The 20,058-nt window shown below is 44.3% G+C and overlaps 1 protein-coding gene across 11 annotated transcripts in view; it reads left to right on the top strand.

Moving 5' to 3' along the window:
* The first annotated feature begins 1,910 nt into the window (after positions 1-1,910).
* Positions 1,911-20,058, top strand: part of LOC103107895 (glutamic-oxaloacetic transaminase 1 like 1) — a 29,644-nt gene continuing 11,496 nt past the window's right edge. For 2 of the 11 annotated variants that reach the window (XM_060182622.1, XM_060182628.1), the window contains exon 1: positions 1,911-3,259. In XM_060182622.1, the coding sequence (XP_060038605.1) occupies positions 2,080-3,259 (1,180 nt within the window). In that variant the 5' untranslated portion in view covers positions 1,911-2,079. Of the gene's footprint in view, positions 3,260-3,896; positions 3,944-4,967; positions 5,639-20,058 lie in introns of those variants that run through there. The other 9 variants (XR_009547456.1, XM_060182645.1, XM_060182658.1 and 6 more) reach the window with 8 other exon arrangements.

A 20,058-nucleotide genomic window follows, 5' to 3' on the forward strand; every position in this document is an offset into this window, starting at 1 on the left:
GGACCAATTTAGAAATTTTCTAGGTGGGAAGGTGTGCAGAGGAGATATATGCGTCAGAAAACATTAAGACATTGAAACTCTCAATATCCCACGCCGCACAAATACAAATGCAAATTCTGATGGGCAGACAATGATGAAGATTCCTAACAAGGTCTGGATAATAGTTTGGTGTGTTAGAGTACACAATTTGAGTACCTGGGGTTCCAGAGTTTCCAGGTTCAATCCCAAACAATACTAGAGGCCAAAAGTCAGTGTGGTGCTGTTCTCCCCCCCACCCCTGCTCTCTCTATCATAAGAATAGATACTATAAGTATGTTTTGTAAAAAAAATAAAAATAAAATAAATAACAAGACCATGGCCTCGGAGGTGATGCAGTGAATAAATCATTGCACTCTCAAGCATGAGGTCCTGAGTTCGATCCCTGGTAGCACATGTACCAGGCTGGTGTCTGGTTCTTCCTCTTTCTCTCTCTCTCTTCCTATCCCTCTCATTAATAAAGAAATAAAATATTAAAGATAATAATAACAAGAAGAATGCTGAAGCCTCCTTGGTAGGTGGCACAGCAGCTAAAGCACCAGGCTGGCAAGTACGAAGCTGTGAATTGGATCCCCAGCCACATGGATGTCAAAGTGATGCTCTGGCTCTTCCCTCCCTCTTTCTCCACTACGGATTTGAACCTGGGTCTTTGTGTACTGAAATGCATGCACTTAATCAGGTACTCCACCACCTGCCCCCATCCTTCTTTCTTAATAATAAATACACACTTTAAATAAATAATTAATTAAAAAAAATCAGTGTACTGTTCAGCTCTGGCTTCTGGTGGTGCAGGGAATTGAACCTGGGACTTTGGAATCTCAAGTGTGAGAGTTTTGTTTTTTTTTTGCATAACCATTATGCTGTCTCCCCCACCCTATTTATTACTCTCTTAATGAGTGAGAGACAGATAGAAAGATGCAGAGTCCAGAATCCTGCTCAGGCTTATGGTGGTGCTAGGGGCTGAACCTGGGACCTCGGAACCTCAAGCATTAAAGTGTCTTACATAACTATTATGCTGTCTCCCCAGCCTGAATTTCTTTCTTTTTTTAATAAAAGAGAAGGACTTTCTTAAAAAAAAAAAAAAAAAAAAGGAGCCTGGGTGGTGGCACACTTGGTTGATCCCACCTGTTACAAAGTGAAAGGGCCCCCATCCCCACCTGCAGGAGGAAAGCTTCATGAATGCTGAAGCAGTGCTGCAGCTCTCTCTCTCTCTCTCTCTTTCCCACCCCCTTTTCTCTAAATAGTAAAAAAAAAAAGAATCTCTTGAAAATAATGGCTAATTTCTCCAGTAGCTAGAAACTGGAGGGGCAGAGAGGATAAATGACTTAGAAAGGAAAGGGGACAAATTTAACTGGCATGCAAGCTTGATAAAATAATAATTATTATCTATACATATATACATATATGTGTACATATTAAGAGAGAAGAGAGAGAGAGAGACAGAGAGAGAAAACACTTCCTGTCCTCTGTTACCTATAATCTCTTGGAAGAGAGCACCCAAATAGTTGAGGGGCTACTGTGGATCGTTTAATTCTCTTGCCTTTGGAGAAGGTGTACTTTTCTTTCTTGGAACCAGTAAGTTAGGGGTGGGGACTCTCCATCACCCTTCCCCTAGCGCTGCTGCTGGGCCTTCTGGGGGAGGCTGGTGCAGAGCTCCAGGAAGCCAGTGCCAGAGGGACTGGCGATGAGCGTGTGGGAGCTCAACACCACGCGGAGCTGTTCCCTTGTGCGCACATCGTGACGGGAGCAGTCAGGGCATCCTAGTTCCCCCTGACCTGGCTAAAGGAACAGCCCAGAGCATCTATTTCGCTTTCGTTCGTCCCCACCCTCCATCCAACTCCCCCGCCCGACGGCGGGCCAGCTGCCCCTTTAAGGGCCGCCCCTCCTCCCCAGACCGCGGGCCAGGCCACCGAAGGGGCGGAGGACGCGGAGCGCTCTCACCCGGTCAGCCCGGGAAGATGGCCCGGGCCCAGGGAGCCGCTCCCACGCGCCGCGGTCCCCTCCCCTGAGCAGGCCAGGCCCCCTTCCCTGGCGCAACGCGGGATGGCTCGGTGGCCACAAGGGAACAGCTCTGCGCCCTGGGGGCCCGGGGTGCCCACCTTGGCGCCCAGCAGCGCCGACCCCAGTGGGCTGTCCGGAGTGCCGTGGGCGGCGGCGCTGGCCGGGGCGCTGTTGGCACTGGCCACCGCGGCGGGCAACCTGCTGGTCATCGTGGCCATCGCGCTCACGCCGAGACTGCAGACCATCACCAACGTGTTCGTGACCTCTCTGGCCACAGCAGACTTGGTGATGGGCCTCCTGGTCGTACCGCCCGCAGCCACCTTGGCGCTAACCGGCCACTGGCCCCTAGGCGCCACCAGCTGCGAGCTGTGGACGTCGGTGGATGTGCTGTGCGTCACGGCCAGCATCGAGACACTGTGCGCGCTGGCGGTGGACCGCTACCTGGCGGTCACCAACCCTCTGCGCTACGGCGCCCTGATCACCAAAAGGCGCGCGAGGGCGGCCGTGGTGCTGGTGTGGGTGGTGTCGGCCGCCGTGTCCTTTGCGCCCATCATGAGCCAGTGGTGGCGCGTGGGGGCAGACGCCGAGGCGCAGCGCTGCCACTCGAACCCGCGCTGCTGCGCCTTCGCCTCCAACGTGCCGTACGCGCTGCTCTCCTCCTCCGTCTCCTTCTACCTTCCGCTGCTGGTGATGCTCTTCGTCTACGCGCGAGTCTTCGTCGTGGCGACGAGCCAGCTGCGCCAGCTGCGCGGGGAGCTGGGCCGCTTCCAGCCCGAGGAGCCTCCGCCTGCGGCGCCCGGCTCTGCGCCCCCCGCCCTGCCGCCGCCGTGCGCTCCACCGGGCGAGGAGCCCTCCTCCCGGCGGCCCGCGCGTCTCCTGCCCCTCCGGGAGCACCGGGCCCTGCGCACACTGGGGCTCATCATGGGCACCTTCACTCTCTGCTGGTTGCCCTTCTTTGTGGCCAACGTGGTGCGCGCCCTCGGGGGCCCCGCTCTCGTTCCCAGCTCGGTTTTCCTCGCCCTGAACTGGCTGGGCTACGCCAACTCCGCTTTCAACCCGCTCATCTACTGCCGCAGCCCCGACTTCCGCAGCGCTTTCCGCCGCCTGCTGTGCGCCTGGGGCCGTCGCCGCACCCCCAGCACCTCGCTGCGGTCCCCAGGCACCTCGACCCTGCAGCCCAGGCCCGCCTCGCGGAGTCCCAATAGTGCTTGCTGCTTGATGGGTAGGTAACCGAAGGGAGAGGGGCCGGGAGCAGGCTGGGGGCTCCTTTGAGGGTCGACTTAAATACACACACACACACACACACACACACACACACACACACACACACACACACACACACACACACACAGTCTATTTATTGGATAGAGACAGAGAGAAAATGAGGGGGGGAGGTTGAGAGACACCTGCCACACAGCTTCACCGCTCATGAAGCTTTCTTTGCTCCCTGCAGATTGGGAACAGGGTGGGGTGGGGTGGGGGCTTGAACCTGGGTTCTTGAGTATTGCAACATGTCTGTTCTGCAAAGTGTGCCACTGCCTGGCCCTTTGACTTTTAGAGTGTTGGGCTTTGGTATCAGGAAGTGGGGTTGGAGAGAGTCTCAAAATTGAGAGAGGTCACGGGGAAGAGGCTCAACGACCAACCCCGCAAAGGGTGGTTCATTCCGACACCCTTGTGTGTTTTGTTTCCTGAGCCTTTTAATACCTTGGTCAGCTGGAATTTTGGTTTTCTTTCTTTTTAATTAATTATTATTTTATGTTTGACTTGACAGAACTGAGAGAACTTGAGAGGGGGAGGGGAGAGAGAAAGAGAGACACCTAAAGACGCGCTTCACAACTTGTGAAGTTTCTCTCCTGCAGGCAGAGAACGGAGACTTGAACTTGGCTTCTAGTGTACGGGTAGCGTACGGTAGTGTGTGAATTCAGCTGCGTGTGCCATCACTGGAGTTTTGGTTTTCTAGTTCTTTTCTTTGGCTGCCCAAATTTTTGTACCACTGTGACTTATAGGGAAGATTGGTGATCCTCTCAAGTTCCTAGCACCAGCTCTGGCATTATTTATATTATTATTATTGTTGTTGTTGTTGTTATTATTACTAGAGCACTGCTCAGCTCTGGTTCATAGTGGTATAGGGTACTGAACCTGGGACATTGGAGCCTCAGGCATGAAAGTCTGAATAACCATTATGCTACTTACCTCTGCCCTAGTAATACATTTAAATGTTTTAATTTACTTATTTGATAGAGACAGATACGTAAAGAAGGAAGGCAGCAGTAGAGAGGGAGAGAAAGAGAAAGACAACTGTAGCATTGTTTCATTGTTCAGAAAGCTTCCTCCCTGCAGGTGGGGACTAGGGGCTTGAACCCAGGTCCTTCTACATGGTAATGTGGTGCATCACACATTACCATGAGTGGTTCCCCCCAACCCCCGGTTATTTTAAAGGTTTTCTAGCCATGAAAATGTGCTTCAATTTTATGGGATGGAGGCAAAATAAGAGTGTGAATTCTCCCCCACTTGCAGGGGAGTCGCTTCACAAGCTATGAAGCAGGTCTGCAGGTGTCTATCTTTCTCTCCCCTTCTCTGTCTTCCCCTCCTCTCTCCATTTCTCTCTGTCCTCTCTAACAATGAGGACATCAATAACAACAACAGTAACTACAGCAACAATGAAAAACAACAATGGCAACAAAAGGAAATAAATAAATAAGATATATTTTTTTAAAAGTTGTTTTAAAAAAAACCCTGTGAATTCTCTCCCTTGCCTTGCCCCGGAAGAATGAGGGGACTGGGCTTGGGGGTGGGTTTTTGCAGTTAGGTGGTGCCCAGGTGCTTTTCCACAGTTATTGGGTCTCCATTTCCATGCCTTGGCTCTTGGGCTCCTGTTACCATCCTCTGCCCCTCTCCTCACCTCAAGCTATCTTATCTCCATTTTTCAGAGCTTCCTGGGGGATTTCGTAGGCCTTGAAGGACAAGAAACAACAGCTCCTGTTGATCCAGAATCTTTGGAAAACCTTCTGGTCTCTGTTCACAGTGAGCCCTGTGGAGTTTCTGGAAACGTCTACCCTCCAGAACCTGATGACTGGGATGGGAAGAGGGTGTGATTGGAGTGGGGGAGGTCTTACCATTCTCTCTGTCTCTCTCTCTGAGAGAAAAGTTCTCTCAACCTCTCCCCTGACTTTCAGCACTACCTCAGCAGCCGGTGTGTCAGAACTGTGCTCAGCAGCTTCAGGAGCAGCGGGGTAGCTTATGGGCGTGCTTAGGGTGAAGAGAACAACCCTAGCTCACTTCCTTCTGCCACCCAAACGCTGATGAAGCAGCATTCTGTGGACTCCATGGCCCAGGCTGAGAGCAGGACATTAGAAACTGTCAAGCCCTGGGACTTTGTTCCTGGCTTCCTCACTGAGGCTCTCTGAGTACCAGCCCTTCTCAGGTTAGACACTAACAGCTCTAATCTACCTCACAGCAATGCCAGAAGGTTTGTTTTGTTTTGTTTTGTTTTGTTTGGGGGGGGGGTGAGGAGCTTGGGGTTTCATAGGAATGTGAACCATTAGGGTGTACCACTTCTTTCCCTTTTAAAATCAGATTAATAAATATTACCGAAGGCAGATCATTGGTGCCCTCTTTCATTTCCATTGTTTTTCTTTCACAACCCATTTACTCCTGACTTTTGACAGAGGAAAACCTCCAGAACCTGATGACTAGGATGGGAAGAGTGTGTGACTAGAGTGGGGGAGGTTTTACCAAGTGCACTTTCTCCATTCTCTCTGTCTCTCTCTCTTATAGAAAAGTTCTCTCAACTTCTCTCCTGAATTTCAGCACTACCTCAGCAGCTCGTGTGTTAGGACAAATCCTTACCCCTTGCTTCCTAAACCTTATGAAATAAAAAAAAAAAAAGAGAGAAAGAAAAGAAGCATGTACAAACTATTGTATTTACTGTCGATTGTAAAAGCATTAATCCCCCAATAAAGAAATAAAAAAAAACAAGTGGTGTAAAAAAAAAAAAAAAAAGAGGGGAGTCGGACGGTAGCGCAGCAGGTTAAGCGCATGTGGTGCAAAGCGCAAGGACAGGCATAAGGATCACAGTTCGAGACCGCGGCTCCCCACCTGCAGGAGAGTTGCTTCACAAGCAGTGAAGCAGGTCTGCAGGTGTCTTTCTTTCCCCCTCTCTGTCTTTCCCTCCTCTCTCCATTTCTCTCTGTCCTATCTAACAACAACTACATCAACAATATTAATAACTACAACAACAATGAAAAGCAACAACGGCAACAAAAGGGAAAATAAATATAAAAATAGAAAAAGAAAGAAAGAAAAGAAGAAGAATCTGTTTGGGTAAAGGAGAACAAGCTGGAGCTTCCCTACCCTTTCCAAAACTGCCAGTAAATAGCAAAGCCAGTACTATGCATAGGACTTGAATGGAGGATTGGATCTGCTATGTCCAGGATCCAGGCAGATGGGGCATACGTTATCACCAAACTACAAGCCAGTGGCAGATTCATATGCTGCTATTGTCTCCTGGGACCAGTTTTGTACAGTGCTCTCTCTCTCTCTCTCTCTCTCTCTCTCTCTCTCTCTGTGTGTGTTTCTGCACGCATAAGTGCACAGAGGCACAGAACATTGTTTATGTTGGGCAAATGTCTTGGGTTATAAATATATTCTGATTTTTCCCATCCTTTCCGTAACCTCTACCTTCCCACTCTCTTTTCCAGGCTGTGGAAGTATAATGATCCTTTTGAAGTAAAACTGAAGTTATGGATTTGAGCCAGTTGATGTTTTTCCCCTGCCCCTCCCTCCCAGTCCCATTTTAAATGAACTTTACCAGACAGGTCTCCTATGGAAAGAAACATTCTATGGAAATAATTGGATCATTTTGAGAGCTTGCATTTAAAACTCCATGAGCAAAACGCATTGTCTGAGCTGATCTGCTGAATCCTCAGTAAATCACCAAGTGTTTAATCTGTTGCGTGACAGCAATGTGAAATGCATTGGCTGGGCTCAGGGGCTCCAGGGTTGTAAAATTTTGATCTGCCCAGAGTATAACCTTGATGGATTTCCACATATGGGTATTCTCTGAACTGGACCTGGCCTATGCTGCTCCTTTCTCTCCAGGAGCCCAGGTTTGATTTCTTGGGACATTGTTTATCAAAGATAACTTTTTCATTTTCAGCCCAGAACAGTGTCTAAGGTGTAGAAAGCTACTTCTATTTTTTTTTTTAATTTCATTTTCTCTCTTTTTACAATTTCTTTGTTGAGGAATAAATCGTTTACAGTTGCAGTAAGATATAATAGTTTGTACATGCCTAACATTTCCATATAATAATACAACCCCCACTAGATCCTCATCTGCCATCATGTTCCAGGACCTGAACCCCCCCCAACTCTAGGATCTTTTACTTTGGTACAATACACCATTATTTTCTTTTTTAAAATTAATTTTTTTTGCCTCCAGGGTTATTGCTGGGGCTCAGTGCTGGCACTATGAATCCACTGTTCCTGGAGGCTATTTTTTTCCTTTTTTTTGCCCTTGTTGTTTATCATTGTTGTTGTTGTTATTATTATTGTTATTGCTGTCATTGTTACTGGATAGGACAGAGAGAAATGGAGAGAGGAGGGGAAGACCGAGAAGGGGAGAGAAAGATAGACACCTGCAGACCTGCTTCACCACTTGTGAAGTGGAGTTGCTACAGGTGGGGAGCCAGGGCTTGAATCCAGGTCCTTGTGCTTGGTAATATGTGCACTTAACTGGGTGTACCACGTCCCAGGCCCCTAAGATTTCTTAGTTTCCTACAAAACACTCTCAATCCCAGCCTATATTCTTTTCCACCATCATGTATCAGGACCTGCCCACCCATTCCCACTCCTTCCCAGAGTCCTTCACTTTGGTGCAATAACTTTCTCTTTTTTAAAAAATTGGTGATGTAATAGTAATTCATAAGTCAACAGGGATGTACCTGTGAAGTAGCTCACTCGAATCGTGTGCTGCATTACCATCCATGCTACGCAGGTTCAAGCCTGGCCCCTACTGCATTGAAAGAAACTTTGGTACTGTGGTCTCTTTCACTTTCAGTTTGCCTTTTGTCTTTGTTCTATATAATAATAATAATAATGATAATAATAATAATATAATAATAATAATGTATTAAGAGTGTAGATCTACACCAAATCCACTACCATCAAAGTTCTGTGCCCCCTCCTCTATGATAACCACCATAGTCATCCAAAAATCTTAGTTGTAGGTTGGCTCTTTTTTTTTCTCTAAAAGTTCAAGTGTTTGAATTCTCTGTAATCTGCTTATGAATGACCCTTCTGGTCGTTGTCTTTCACCTTCTTTCTTACTTCACTAAGCCTAATCACATTCAGCTCCATCCATTTTATCCAGAAGTACACAACAATATCGAAAAACTCCACTTTTGAAGCTGTTCATGGAGAAGGAAGTCTTGCTTTAGCCTGGGGGTCAGAGAAGTTCTCCTCTCCCCAGCTTTGGGTGTTTTTACAATATCACCTTGCTAAGTTTCTCACTTAGCCCTAGACAGGGGGAAAGAATGTTTTGGAATGACAGTGGTGATGGGGGTGGGTGGGGTGGGGAGGAGTGGGGTACTGACTTGTAGACTTTATCCTGAACTTTATCCAGGAGTTTATGCTGCTTGAATCTTGCTTGACATGCACCCAAGTACCAGCTGTCAGGCTCCTTAGGAGTGTTTAGACTTGTACTGGGGCTGTGGATTCCATCTGCAAATTGTCACCAGTGTTGCTGACAGAGAGGCAGCTGCTCTGGTAATTTCTCCAGCAACTTGTGGCCAGTTGTCAGACTAAGGGAGATTTACGTGCTTGTATGCCGAATAGGCTGCTTTTGCTTGCACCAGGGCTGAGCACTTCAGACTGTAAGAGACAAACAACCAGATGTGAAGACTTACAGACCATTGAGAATGAAAGAGACTGTGTAACCCCTGGCCTTGCCAGAGCCTTTTTAGCACAAGTTGAAAATGGAGCAGAAATGACAGGAAGAAGGGGAGGAGTGGAGGAGTAATTGAGCTTTCCAGAGGTGATTTACCTCTCTCTCTCTTGACCAGAGCACAGCTCAACTCTGGTTTATGGTGTTATGTGGGATTGAACCTGGAACTTTGGAGCCTCAGATATGAGAGTCTCTTTGCACAATCATTATGCTATCTATCCTGCCCTCTGTTTTATTATTTTTTTAAATTACTACCAAGGTTATTGCTGGGACTTGGTACCAGCACTATGAACCCACCACTCCCGGTGGTCATTTTTTTCTCTCTTTTTTCTTTTCTATTTTATTTGATAGGACAAAGAGAAATTGAAAGAAGAGGAAGAGATATATAGAGCGAGGACTAGAAAGACACCTGTGGGAGCCAGGCGGTGGCGCAGCGGGCTAAGTGCACTTGGTGTGAAGTGCAAGGACCGGCATAAGGATCCCGGTTCGAGCCTCTGGCTCCCCTCCACTAGCAGGGGGTAGCTTCACAGGTCTTCAGGTGTCTGTCTTTCTCTCCTCCTCTCTGTCTTCCCCTCATCTCTTGATTTCTCTCAGTTCTATCCAACAATGACAGCAATAACAACAACAATAACAACGATGAACAACAAGGTCAACAAAAGGGAAAAAAATAAAAAAGTTGGGAGTCGGGCTGTAGTGCAGCAGGTTAAGCACAGGTGGCACAAAGTGCAAGGACCGGAGTAAGGATCCCGGTTCGAGCCCCTGGCTCCTCACCTGCAGGGGAGTCGCTTCAGAAGCGGTGAAGCAGGTCTGCAGGTGTCTATCTTTCTCTCCCCCATCTCTGTCTTCCCCTACTCTCTCCATTTCTCTCTGTCCTATCCAACAACAAAGACATCAATAATGACTACAACAATAAAACAGCAAGGGAAACAAAAGGGAATAAATAAATATTAAAAAAAAAGTTAAAAAAAGAAAAACACCTGTAGCCCCGTTTCACTGTTTATGAAGCATTCCCCTTGCAAGTAGGGGAGCAGGGGCTCAAACCATGGTCCTTGCACTTGGTAATGCATGTGCTCAACTGGGTGTGTCACTGCCCAGGCCCCTCCAGAGATGACCTATCTTCTGCACCAGCTGGATCTGTGAAGGGATAGACAGCATTCAGGTAAGAAGGCTGCTGACAGATTCACTTGCCTACCCACCCCAATTCCAATATTGCTTTAATGAGAAAATGTTGATTTACAGGATTTTTGTTGTCACAAGGGCACATTTCCACACTTACCCAAGATAGATATTAGTACATTTAAACCTTCAACCAAACTTATCATCTTATTCCACCATAGAGGCTTAGATGAGTAGCCCTCTCTTCCTCTTTTGGAGTCCTTAAATCTACTGCCATAGATTACAGTCCACTGGGGCGTCACCTTGTATTGTCCTTTGCTTTGTTTCTTAGAGCCCATCTGTGAGTGAGAGCATCCAGTATTTGTCCTTCTCTCTTTGCCTTATCTTGCTTGGCACGATTCCTTCTAGTTCCATCTATATTTGAGCAAAAGAGAGCATGTTTATTTTTTCAAAGAACATTTTTCATAGTAGATTCATTTGGGGAATGGTATAACCTGCAGTCCTCATGGGCAGGACTGAAAGCTGCACCAGCTTCAGCCTTCTTCTTCTAGCGTTTGCCCTTCTTCCGTAGCCAGTCAACAGGTCAGGTTGAAAGCTGTCAGGAGCTGCTTGTTGCTGGCTTTGAAAGTGACTGGGATCCATGTGGATTCAGTCGGCTAGAAAGGATCGTCAGTTTCCCCAATGAATGGGTACTCACGGGATGCACCACGAGAAGGTCGATCCAATGCATCCCGCTTCAGCCTTCAATCTATAGAAAATAGAAGCTACTCTATTTTTTCCCTGGGGGAACAGGTAAAGGCCACAGAATATTTACTCTTTCTGTGTATCCATCCCTAAATCCACTGGTCCAGTCTTCCTCTCAGTACTTTATTTATTTATTCCCTTTTGTTGCCCTTGTTGTTTTACTGTTGTTGTTACTGATGTCGTCGTTGTAGGATAGGACAGAGAGAAATGGAGAGAGGAGGGAAAGACAGAGAGGGAGAGAGAAAGACACCTGCAGACCTGCTTCACTGTTTGTGAAGCAACTCCCCTGTAGATGGGGAGCCAGGGGCTCCAACCGGTATCAGGTATCCTTCCGCAGGTCCTTGAGCTTTGCGGGACCTGCGCTTAACCCGCTGTGCTACCGCCCGATTCCAGCTCTCAGTACTCTTGTATGTCTGTGTTTGTGCAGACAAGTGGATGCTTTCAATGGATGCTGCCAATGTTTCTTCTCCACACCCTGGATATAATCTGCTTTAAATTGATTGTGGAGCAGCTGAGGCACAAAGTACAGCTTTATTATTATTATTATTACTATTTGCCACAAGAGCTATCTCTGTGACTTTGTGCTTGCACAACTCCACAGCTCCTGGTAGCCGTTTCTCTCTCTCCCACTCCTGTTTTCTTTCTGTTTTGATAGAAGGTAAGAGTCAGAGAGAGAAAAGGAGACACACAAGAGAGAGACACCAGCAACACTGCTCTACTGCTTGTGAATCTTGCCCACTTTCTCTTGGGTGAGGGCTGGGAGCTTGAACTCTGGTTCTTGAACTTTGGTCCTCACACGTGGTAATGTGTGTGCTCTACCAGGTGCACTACCAGTCAGTTAAAAATCAGTTTAATTAGCAGAATCTTAGGAGGCCATCTAATCCTTCACAGATTATCCTCTTAAAAAAGATCATTATTAAGGGGCCAGGTGGTGGTGCACCTGGTTGAGCGCATGTATTACAGTGCAAGGACCGGGGTTCCAGCTTCCGGTCCCCACCTGCGTGGGTAAAGCTTTGTAAGTGGTGAAGCAGTGCTACAGGTGTCTCTCTGTCTCTCTCCCTCTCTATCACCCCCTTCCCTCTTGATTTCTGGCTGTCTCTATCCAATAAATGAAGATTAAAATAAAAAATGAAAAAAAATTTTAAAAAAGAAAGTCTTTAAAAATAAAAGATTATGATAGGCGGTTGGATGGTAGCGCAGCGGGTTAAGCGCATATGATGCAAAGCACAAGGACCTGAGTAAAGATTCGGGTTCCAGCCCCCGGCTCCCCACCTGCAAGGGGGTCGCTTCACAGGCAGTGAAGCAGATCTGCAGGTGTCTATCTTTCTCTCCCTCTCTGTCTTCACCTCCTCTCTCGATTTCTCTCTGTGCTATACAACAACAACAGCAATGACAACAACAATAATAATGAGGATAACAACAAGGGTAACAACAAGGGCAACAAAAAGGGAAAAATAGCCTCCAGGAGCAGGAGATTCATAGTGCAGGCACCGAGACCCTGGAGGCAAAAAAAAATAATAATAAAAAAATAAAAACAAAGACTTCTTATAAAAAAAGATTATGATAAAATTAAAATGCTTTCCTCAGCCATTTAGAGAGTGATGATACTGGAACTTTGGTGGTAGGTGCAGTGAGTCTGATACACATGGAGGTGTGAAGTTGTACTCCCGAACTTTTATAGTATTGTAAACCAATGGAAAATCAAAAAAAAAAAAAAAAACTGCTTCTGAAACAAGCAAGCAAACAAAACAAAATGCCTTATAACAATACAATCCTCACTAGGTCCTCTGTCATCCTTTTTGGACCTAGTGGGGGTTGTATTGCTATGTGGAAAACTGATAAATGTTATGCATGTACAAACTATTGTATTTACTGTCAAATGTAAAATATTAACCCCCCAATTAAAACAAAAATAAAGAAGGGAAAAAAAAAAGAAATTCAATAACGTAAGTCACTTACCTATTAAGTAGAGCCATGAGCAAAAGCTGTGTCAAAAAAAACAAACCAAAATAAATGTCTTCTCAGTTTCCCTAACTATAAAATAAAATAAGGAATAGAACTTTCTCTCTGTCTCTCTGGTTATTGCTGGGGCTTCACTACTCTGGGCAGTTTTTTTTTTAATAGAGAGAGATAAATATAGAGATGAGATAGAGATAGAGATGAGAATAGAGAAGAGACCATACCTCCAGCTTTCTCCAGTGCTGTGGGAGACAGGCTTGAACCTGTGTTACAGGCATGACAAAGCAGGTACACTATCCAGGTGAGCTTTCCCCCCACACACCTTCTTTTGAAAGGGAAAGGGAAAAGAGGTTCATGGGAATGACTAACTCTGTCTCCCCCTCCTTTCTCATTTTCTCTCTGTCCTATTCAATAAAATGAAAAAGAAAAAAAAACTGGCAGGAGGCGTGGATTCATAGTGTTGGCACAGAACCCTAGGGATAAACCTGGAGGCAAAAAATAAGAAGGAGGATGAGGAGAAGAAGAAGAAAGAAGAAGAAGGAAGAGAGGGTGGGGGAGATAGCATAATGGTGATGCAAACAAACACTCATGCAGGAGGTTCCAAAGTCCCAGGTTCAATCCCCCACACCACCACAAGCCAGAGCTGAGCAGTGCTCTGGTGTTTTTCTCTCTCTCTCTCTCTCTGCATCTCTCTTAAAAATAAAATAAATAAAATACTTTTAAAAATAGTTTTTAAAAAAGAAGAAAGAGAAGAAAAAAATGGTTGCTGGAAGAAGTGGATTCCTGGTTTAGACAAGTGAACCCCAGTGATAAACCTGGTGGCAATACACGCACACGTGCACACACACACACACACACACACACACACACACACACACACACACGAAAGAAAAGAAAAAAAACCCTGCAGTTTTCATAAGATCACTAACTAATGGAACTGGTAAAGCAGAGCCCATACAAGTAATTTAACCTAAACTTTTAATAAAATAGATGAAGAAATTGTCTTCTAGAGAAAAAAAAAAAACGTATTTTTTAAAAATTTATTTATTATTGGACAGAGACAGAGAGAACTTTAGAAGGAAGGAAGAAATAGAGAGGGGAAGAGATGGAGAGACATCTGCAGCCCTACTTCACCACTCGTGAAGCTTTCTCCATACAGGTGGGGACCAGGGGCTTGAATCTGCATCCTTGAGCACTATAATGTGTGTGCTTAACCGGGTATGCCACCACCTGGCCCTGTAAACTTTTTTTTTTTAATTATGATTCCTTTATTTATTTTAGCAGAGGCAGAGATAGTTGTGAAAGAAATCACAGCAGCAAAGCTTCATTCATACTGTGGAGACTGGGTTGGAACTAACACACTACCCAGGTGAGCTGTTCCTTTAGCACTTGTGTGTGTATATGTTTGTGTGTGTGTATAGTGAGACCACAGCACCAAAGTTTCCTTCAGTGTGGTGGACGCCTCTCACTCAGTCACAAATATATATATATATTGCTGCCAGGGTTATCATTGGAGCTTAGTGACTGCATAACTCCACTATTTCTGGCAGTCATTTTTTTCTTTTCTTTTCTTTTCTTTTCTTTTCTTTTTTTTTTTTTGTTTTGGTAGATGGTAAGAGTCAGAGAAGGAGGGAGTCAGGAGGTACCTCAGAGGGTTAAGTGCACATGGTGTGAAGCACAAGAACTGGTGTATGGATCCTGGTTCGAGTCCCTAGCTCCCCACCTGCAGGGGAGTCACTTCACAAGTGGTGAAGCAGGTCTGCAGGTGTCTATCTTTCTCTCCTCCTCTCTGTCTTCCCCTCCTCTCTTCATTTCTCTCTGTCCTATCCAACAACAACAACAACATTAATCATACCTATAACAATAACAACTACAACAACAATAAAAAACAAGGGCAACAAAATGGAAAATTAAAAAAAATTAAAAAAGGAGTCAGAGAAGGAGAGAGAGAGAGAGAGAGAGAGAGAGAAGGAGGGAGGGAATCAAAGAGATACCTATAGTACTACTCCACCACTTGTGGTGGGGACCAGGGGCATGAACCCAGGTCCTTTCACATAGTAATGTGTACACTTTACTGAGTGTACCACCTACTGGTCCCATATATAAATCTTTAAAAATTAATTAAGACTTCTGGGAGGTATGGCCTGTCTCCCTAAAGCCATACCCCACTAGGGAAAGAGAGAGAAGGGCTGGGAGTATGGATTGGCCTGTCAATGCCCATGCAGAAGCCAGACCTTCCACCTTCTGCATCCCATAATGACCCTGGGTCCATACTCCCAGAGAGATAAAGAATAGGAAAGCTATCAAGGGAGGGGATGGGACATGGAGTTCTGGTGGTGGGAATTATGTGGAGTTGTACTCCTCTTATCCTATGGTCTTGTCAATATTTCCACTTTATAAATAAATTTAAAAACAATTGATTAAAAAATAGCAGTTTAATAGTAAGTTTTTTGGGGGCAAGCACACTTGATTGAGAACACATGTTAAAGTGTGCAAGGACCTGGGTTCAAGCTGCCGTTCTCCCCCTGCAAAGGGGAAACTTTATGAGCAGTGAAACAGTGCTTCAGCTATCTCTCTTTCTCTATCTCCCCATCCCTTCTTGATTTTTCTCTTGATTTTTTTTATCCAATAAATAATAATAATGATGGTGATAATAATAATAAGTTCAGTGGTTCGGGAGATGGTGCAGTAGATAAGGCAGTGGACTCTCAAGTATAAGATCTCGAGTTCAGTCCCTGGCAGCATATGTACCAAAGTGATGTCTGGTTCTTTCTCTCTCTCCTATCTTTCTCATTAGTAAATAAATAAAATCTTTAAGAAATGATAATGAGTTATATATGTAGCAGAGGAATCAAACAAATATATCAATGAAAGGATGAGAAGAGGTGACAAATGATAATTTTGTGATGAATGTGGCTTATATATTACAAAGCTGTCATGCTCTGGCACTTCTGTATTCTGGACAGAGATAAAAAATTGAGAGAGGGATATATATGTATATATATATATATATATACATATATATATAGAGAGAGAGAGATAGAGAGAACAGTGAGACACCCGCAGCACTGCTTCAGTACTTGTGAAGCTTTCTTCCCCACAGGTGGGGGTTGGGGGCTTGAACTTGGGTCCTGACATGCTGTAATGTGTACACTTAACCAGATGTGCCACTGTCTGGCTGGAACTGAATTTCTGACCTTGCAAATTAACAAAATAATTTTTAGCTTTGTCCTTGTTTTTCCTTAGTATTTCCTGCAAGTTATTGTAATAAGACATTAGTTTCTTTTTTTAATAAGCTGTGGTAAATTTTTTTTAAAGTGAATATGAGTTTCAATACATGAAGTAGGGTTTAAACACTACTAATTTAATCATTCATTCATTCATTTATTCATTCATTCATTTCCAGAACACTGCTCAACTCTGGCTTATGGTGGTGCTGGGGATTGAATCTGGGGTCTTTGGTATCTCAGGTGTGAAAGTCCTTTGGTAAAACCATTATGCTTTCATCCTAGCCCAATTAAACATGTATTTTGCAGAATGCTTCTGCACATTCATATCTCCCTCCAGGTTGGGTCTGTTTGTCCTTTAGGCATTTCTGTGGGGATTATCTTTTTTTCTTACTTGGCAGAGGATGAGACAAAGATAAGGAAGGAGAGAGAAGGTTAGACACCTACAGCAGTGCTCTACCTCTCATGGAACTCCTCTATTACAAACGGGAAATGGGGATTTGAACCTAGGTTCTCAGGCATGGCAACATGTGTTCTCTATTGGGTATGCTATCCCCCAGCCTCTGTGGAAACTATCATCTAACACTCCTGGTAGCTGTTTAAAACTGTGGATAGCATGAAACCTTATATATACGGATGATCCTTGACCTACTCAGGAGTTAGGAGTCCTACTTAATCCCTAGGCAGAAAAAAAAAAAAGAAAAGAAAAAGAAAAAAAAAGAGAAAATCTGCATACAACTATTACTTGGATTTCCATATACAAGGTCCCACATCTGCAGATTCAATGAACCAATGATATCCAAGTTTGCTGAATCAAGGATTTAAAGAATTGAGTATAAGTGGACCTTCTCAGGTCAATCCTAAGTTGTTCAAGGATCAGTTGTATTTTTCCCCCCCTATATCTACAAACCTATGGTAAAGTTTAACTTATAAGTTAGGGATAGTAGGAGGTTAACACCAATAGCTAACAATAGAACATCATTTAAATATACTATCATGGGAGTTGGGCGGTAGCACAGCGGGTTAAGCACACTAGGCGCCAAGTGCAAGGACTGGCTTAAGGATCCCGGTTCAAGCCCCCGGCTTCCCCATCTGCAGGAGAGTCTCTTCATAAGCGGTGAAGCAGGTCTGCAGGTGTCTTTCTTTCTCTCCTCTCTGTCTTCCCCTCCTCTCTCCATTTCTCTCTGTCCTATCCAACAACGACAATAATAACTACAACAATAAAACAACAAGGGCAACAAAAGGGAATGAATACATAAATAAATATTTAAATATATATATATACTATCATAAACAATATGTGGATGTGCTCTTTTGAAAAATATTATTGTGCATGATATTTTCAGACTGTGATTGACCACAAATAACTGAAATCAAGGAAAGTGAACACACAGATAAGGGGAGACTACAGTGTGTGGATTATATCTCAATATAACTGGGAAGAATAAATTAAAATAACCTCAGGATTGCACCAAAGTAAAGAACTCTGGCTGGAGGAGGGGGAGTGAGGGAATTTTCGGGTCCTGGTGCATGATGGTAGAGGAGGACCTGACCTGAGGGTGACTGTGTTTTGCAGAAAACTGATGATTTTTTAAAATTTATTTATTCCCTTTTGTTGCCCTTGTTTTATTGTTGTAGTTATTATTGTTGTTGATGTAATTGTTAGATAGGACAGAGAGAAATGGAGAGAGAAAACAGAGAGGGGGAGAGAAAGACAGACCTGCATACCTGCTTCACCACCTGTGAAGCGAGTCCCTTGCAGGTGGGGATCTGGGGCTTGAACTGGGATCCTTACACCGATTCTTGTGCTTTGTGCCACTTGTGCTTAACATGCTGCGCTACAACTGGACTCCCCAAACTGAGAAATTGTACATGTGTACCAAACCAGAGGACAACTGACAACACACCTTTGAATCTGACAGCACTAAGTTCTGTCTTTTGTGATTTGATGTGAGTAGCTTTCATGGTGTTAAGGTAATGAAATACTGATTGTATTTCTGGAGTTGATGTGGAACTACAGAGTGTAAACCATTCTTCCAATAGTTAGTGGGCAGGTGGGTGGATGGGGGAATAATCCATTGGTAAAGAGTACGACTTGCAATTCTGAGGCTTCTGATTTGATCCCTGCTGTGACATATACCAGAGTGGCACTGTGGTTTCTTTCTCTCTCTAGATATCACATGTAAAAGATTATTAATCTTATATGAAATAAATAATGAATATTTTTGGTGGTATCTTTTCTATTTTCTTTAAAAAATTATTAGTCATTTAATAATGATTAACAAGACTGTAAGATAACGAGTAGAAATTCCATACAGGTACCACTACCAGAATTCCATGTCTCATCCATTCCATTGGAAGCTTCCCTATTCTTTATCCCTCTAGGAGTATGGATCAAAATTATTTATGGGGTGCAGGATGTAGAAGGTATGGCTTCTGTAATTGCATCTCTGATGGACATGGACAGTGGCAGGTCAATCCATATCCCCAGCCAGTTTCTTTCTTTTTTCTTTTTTAATTTTATTTGTAAAAGGAAACATTGACAAAACCATAGGATAGGAGGGGTACAACTCCACACAATTCCCACTACCAGAACTCCATATCCCATCCCCTCCCCTGATAGCTTTCTTATTATTATTTTTTTTAAATTTTTTAGTTTAAGAAAGGAGATATTAACAAAACCATAAGATAGGAGGGGTACAACTCCACACAATTCCCACCACCTGATCTCCATATCCCATCCCCTCCCCTGATAGCTTTCCCATTCTCTTTCCCTCTGGGAGTATGGACCCAGGGTCATTGTGGGTTGCAGAAGGTGGAAGGTCTGGCTTCTGTAATTGCTTCCCTGCTGAACATGGGCGTTGACTGGTCAATCCATACTCCCAGTCCCCCAGCCAGTTTCTATCTTGCCCCAGTGGAGTAGGGCTCTAGGGAGGTGAGACTTCGGGACACATTGGTGAGGTCGTCTGTCTTGGGAAGTCAGGATGGAATCAAATTATCGTCTGCAACTTGTTGGCTGAAAGGAAGCAGTCTATAAAGCAGGACAAATTATTTTATAAACAGGAACCCAAAGGTAGGAATACAGCAGATGAAATCAGGGGTGTTTGTGTAGGAAGAAGCTAGGAAGTCTATTTAGGTATGTTCCAAGGGACCCATGATTAAAAAAAAATTAATATTTATTTATTTATTCCTTTTTGTTGCCCTTGTTGTTTTATCTGACAAGGTTAGACTTTCTCCCAGTTGTTAAATCATTGGATGTCACTTGTATCCAAATCAGTTTTGGGTTTAATATCATGTATTATGGGACAAAATGGATGGGTCATTATGCTTAATTAAGAAGCAAGTAAAGATGTGAAAGACAACCACAGATGCTTTCACTCATATGTGGAATCTAGAGAACAGAAATAAATAAACTTGTACATATCTACCAAAAAAGAGAAGGGGGGCAGAGAAGGAAGATGAAGAGTCAACAAACTATTCCTAAGATTTTGTGAGAACTATGATGTTTACTACTGGGAGGGTAGGAACACAAAGTTCTGGTGGTGGGTGTGCTGTGGAGCTATACCCTGTAATCTTACAGTCTTGTAAACCACTGTTAAATCCCACAATGACCTTGGGGCCATACTCTCAGAGGGATAAAGAATAGGAAAGTTATCAGGGGAGGGCATGGGATACGGAGATCTGGTAGTGAGAATTGTGTGGAGTTGTACCCCTCTTATCCTATGGTTTTGTTAATGTCTCCTTTTTGAAATAAAAAAATCACTAATAAAAAATAAATAAGAGTGGGAGTAGATAGCATAATGGTTTTGCAAACAGACCCTCATGCCTGAAGCTCTGTCAAGTCTCACGTTCAATCCCCCACACCATCTTAAGGCAGAGATGAACAGTGCTCTGGTAAACAAAAAACCAAACAAACAAATCTTTAACAAAAAGGAAAGACATGTGGCTTGGGAGGTGTCACAGTGAATTTGGTACTGAGCTTTTAGGAATGGGGTCAAAGTTTCGATCCTTGGCATCACATGTACCAGGGTG

This window comes from Erinaceus europaeus, chromosome 2, assembly GCF_950295315.1.
Source record: "Erinaceus europaeus chromosome 2, mEriEur2.1, whole genome shotgun sequence".
Classification (NCBI taxonomy): Eukaryota; Metazoa; Chordata; class Mammalia; order Eulipotyphla; family Erinaceidae; genus Erinaceus; species Erinaceus europaeus.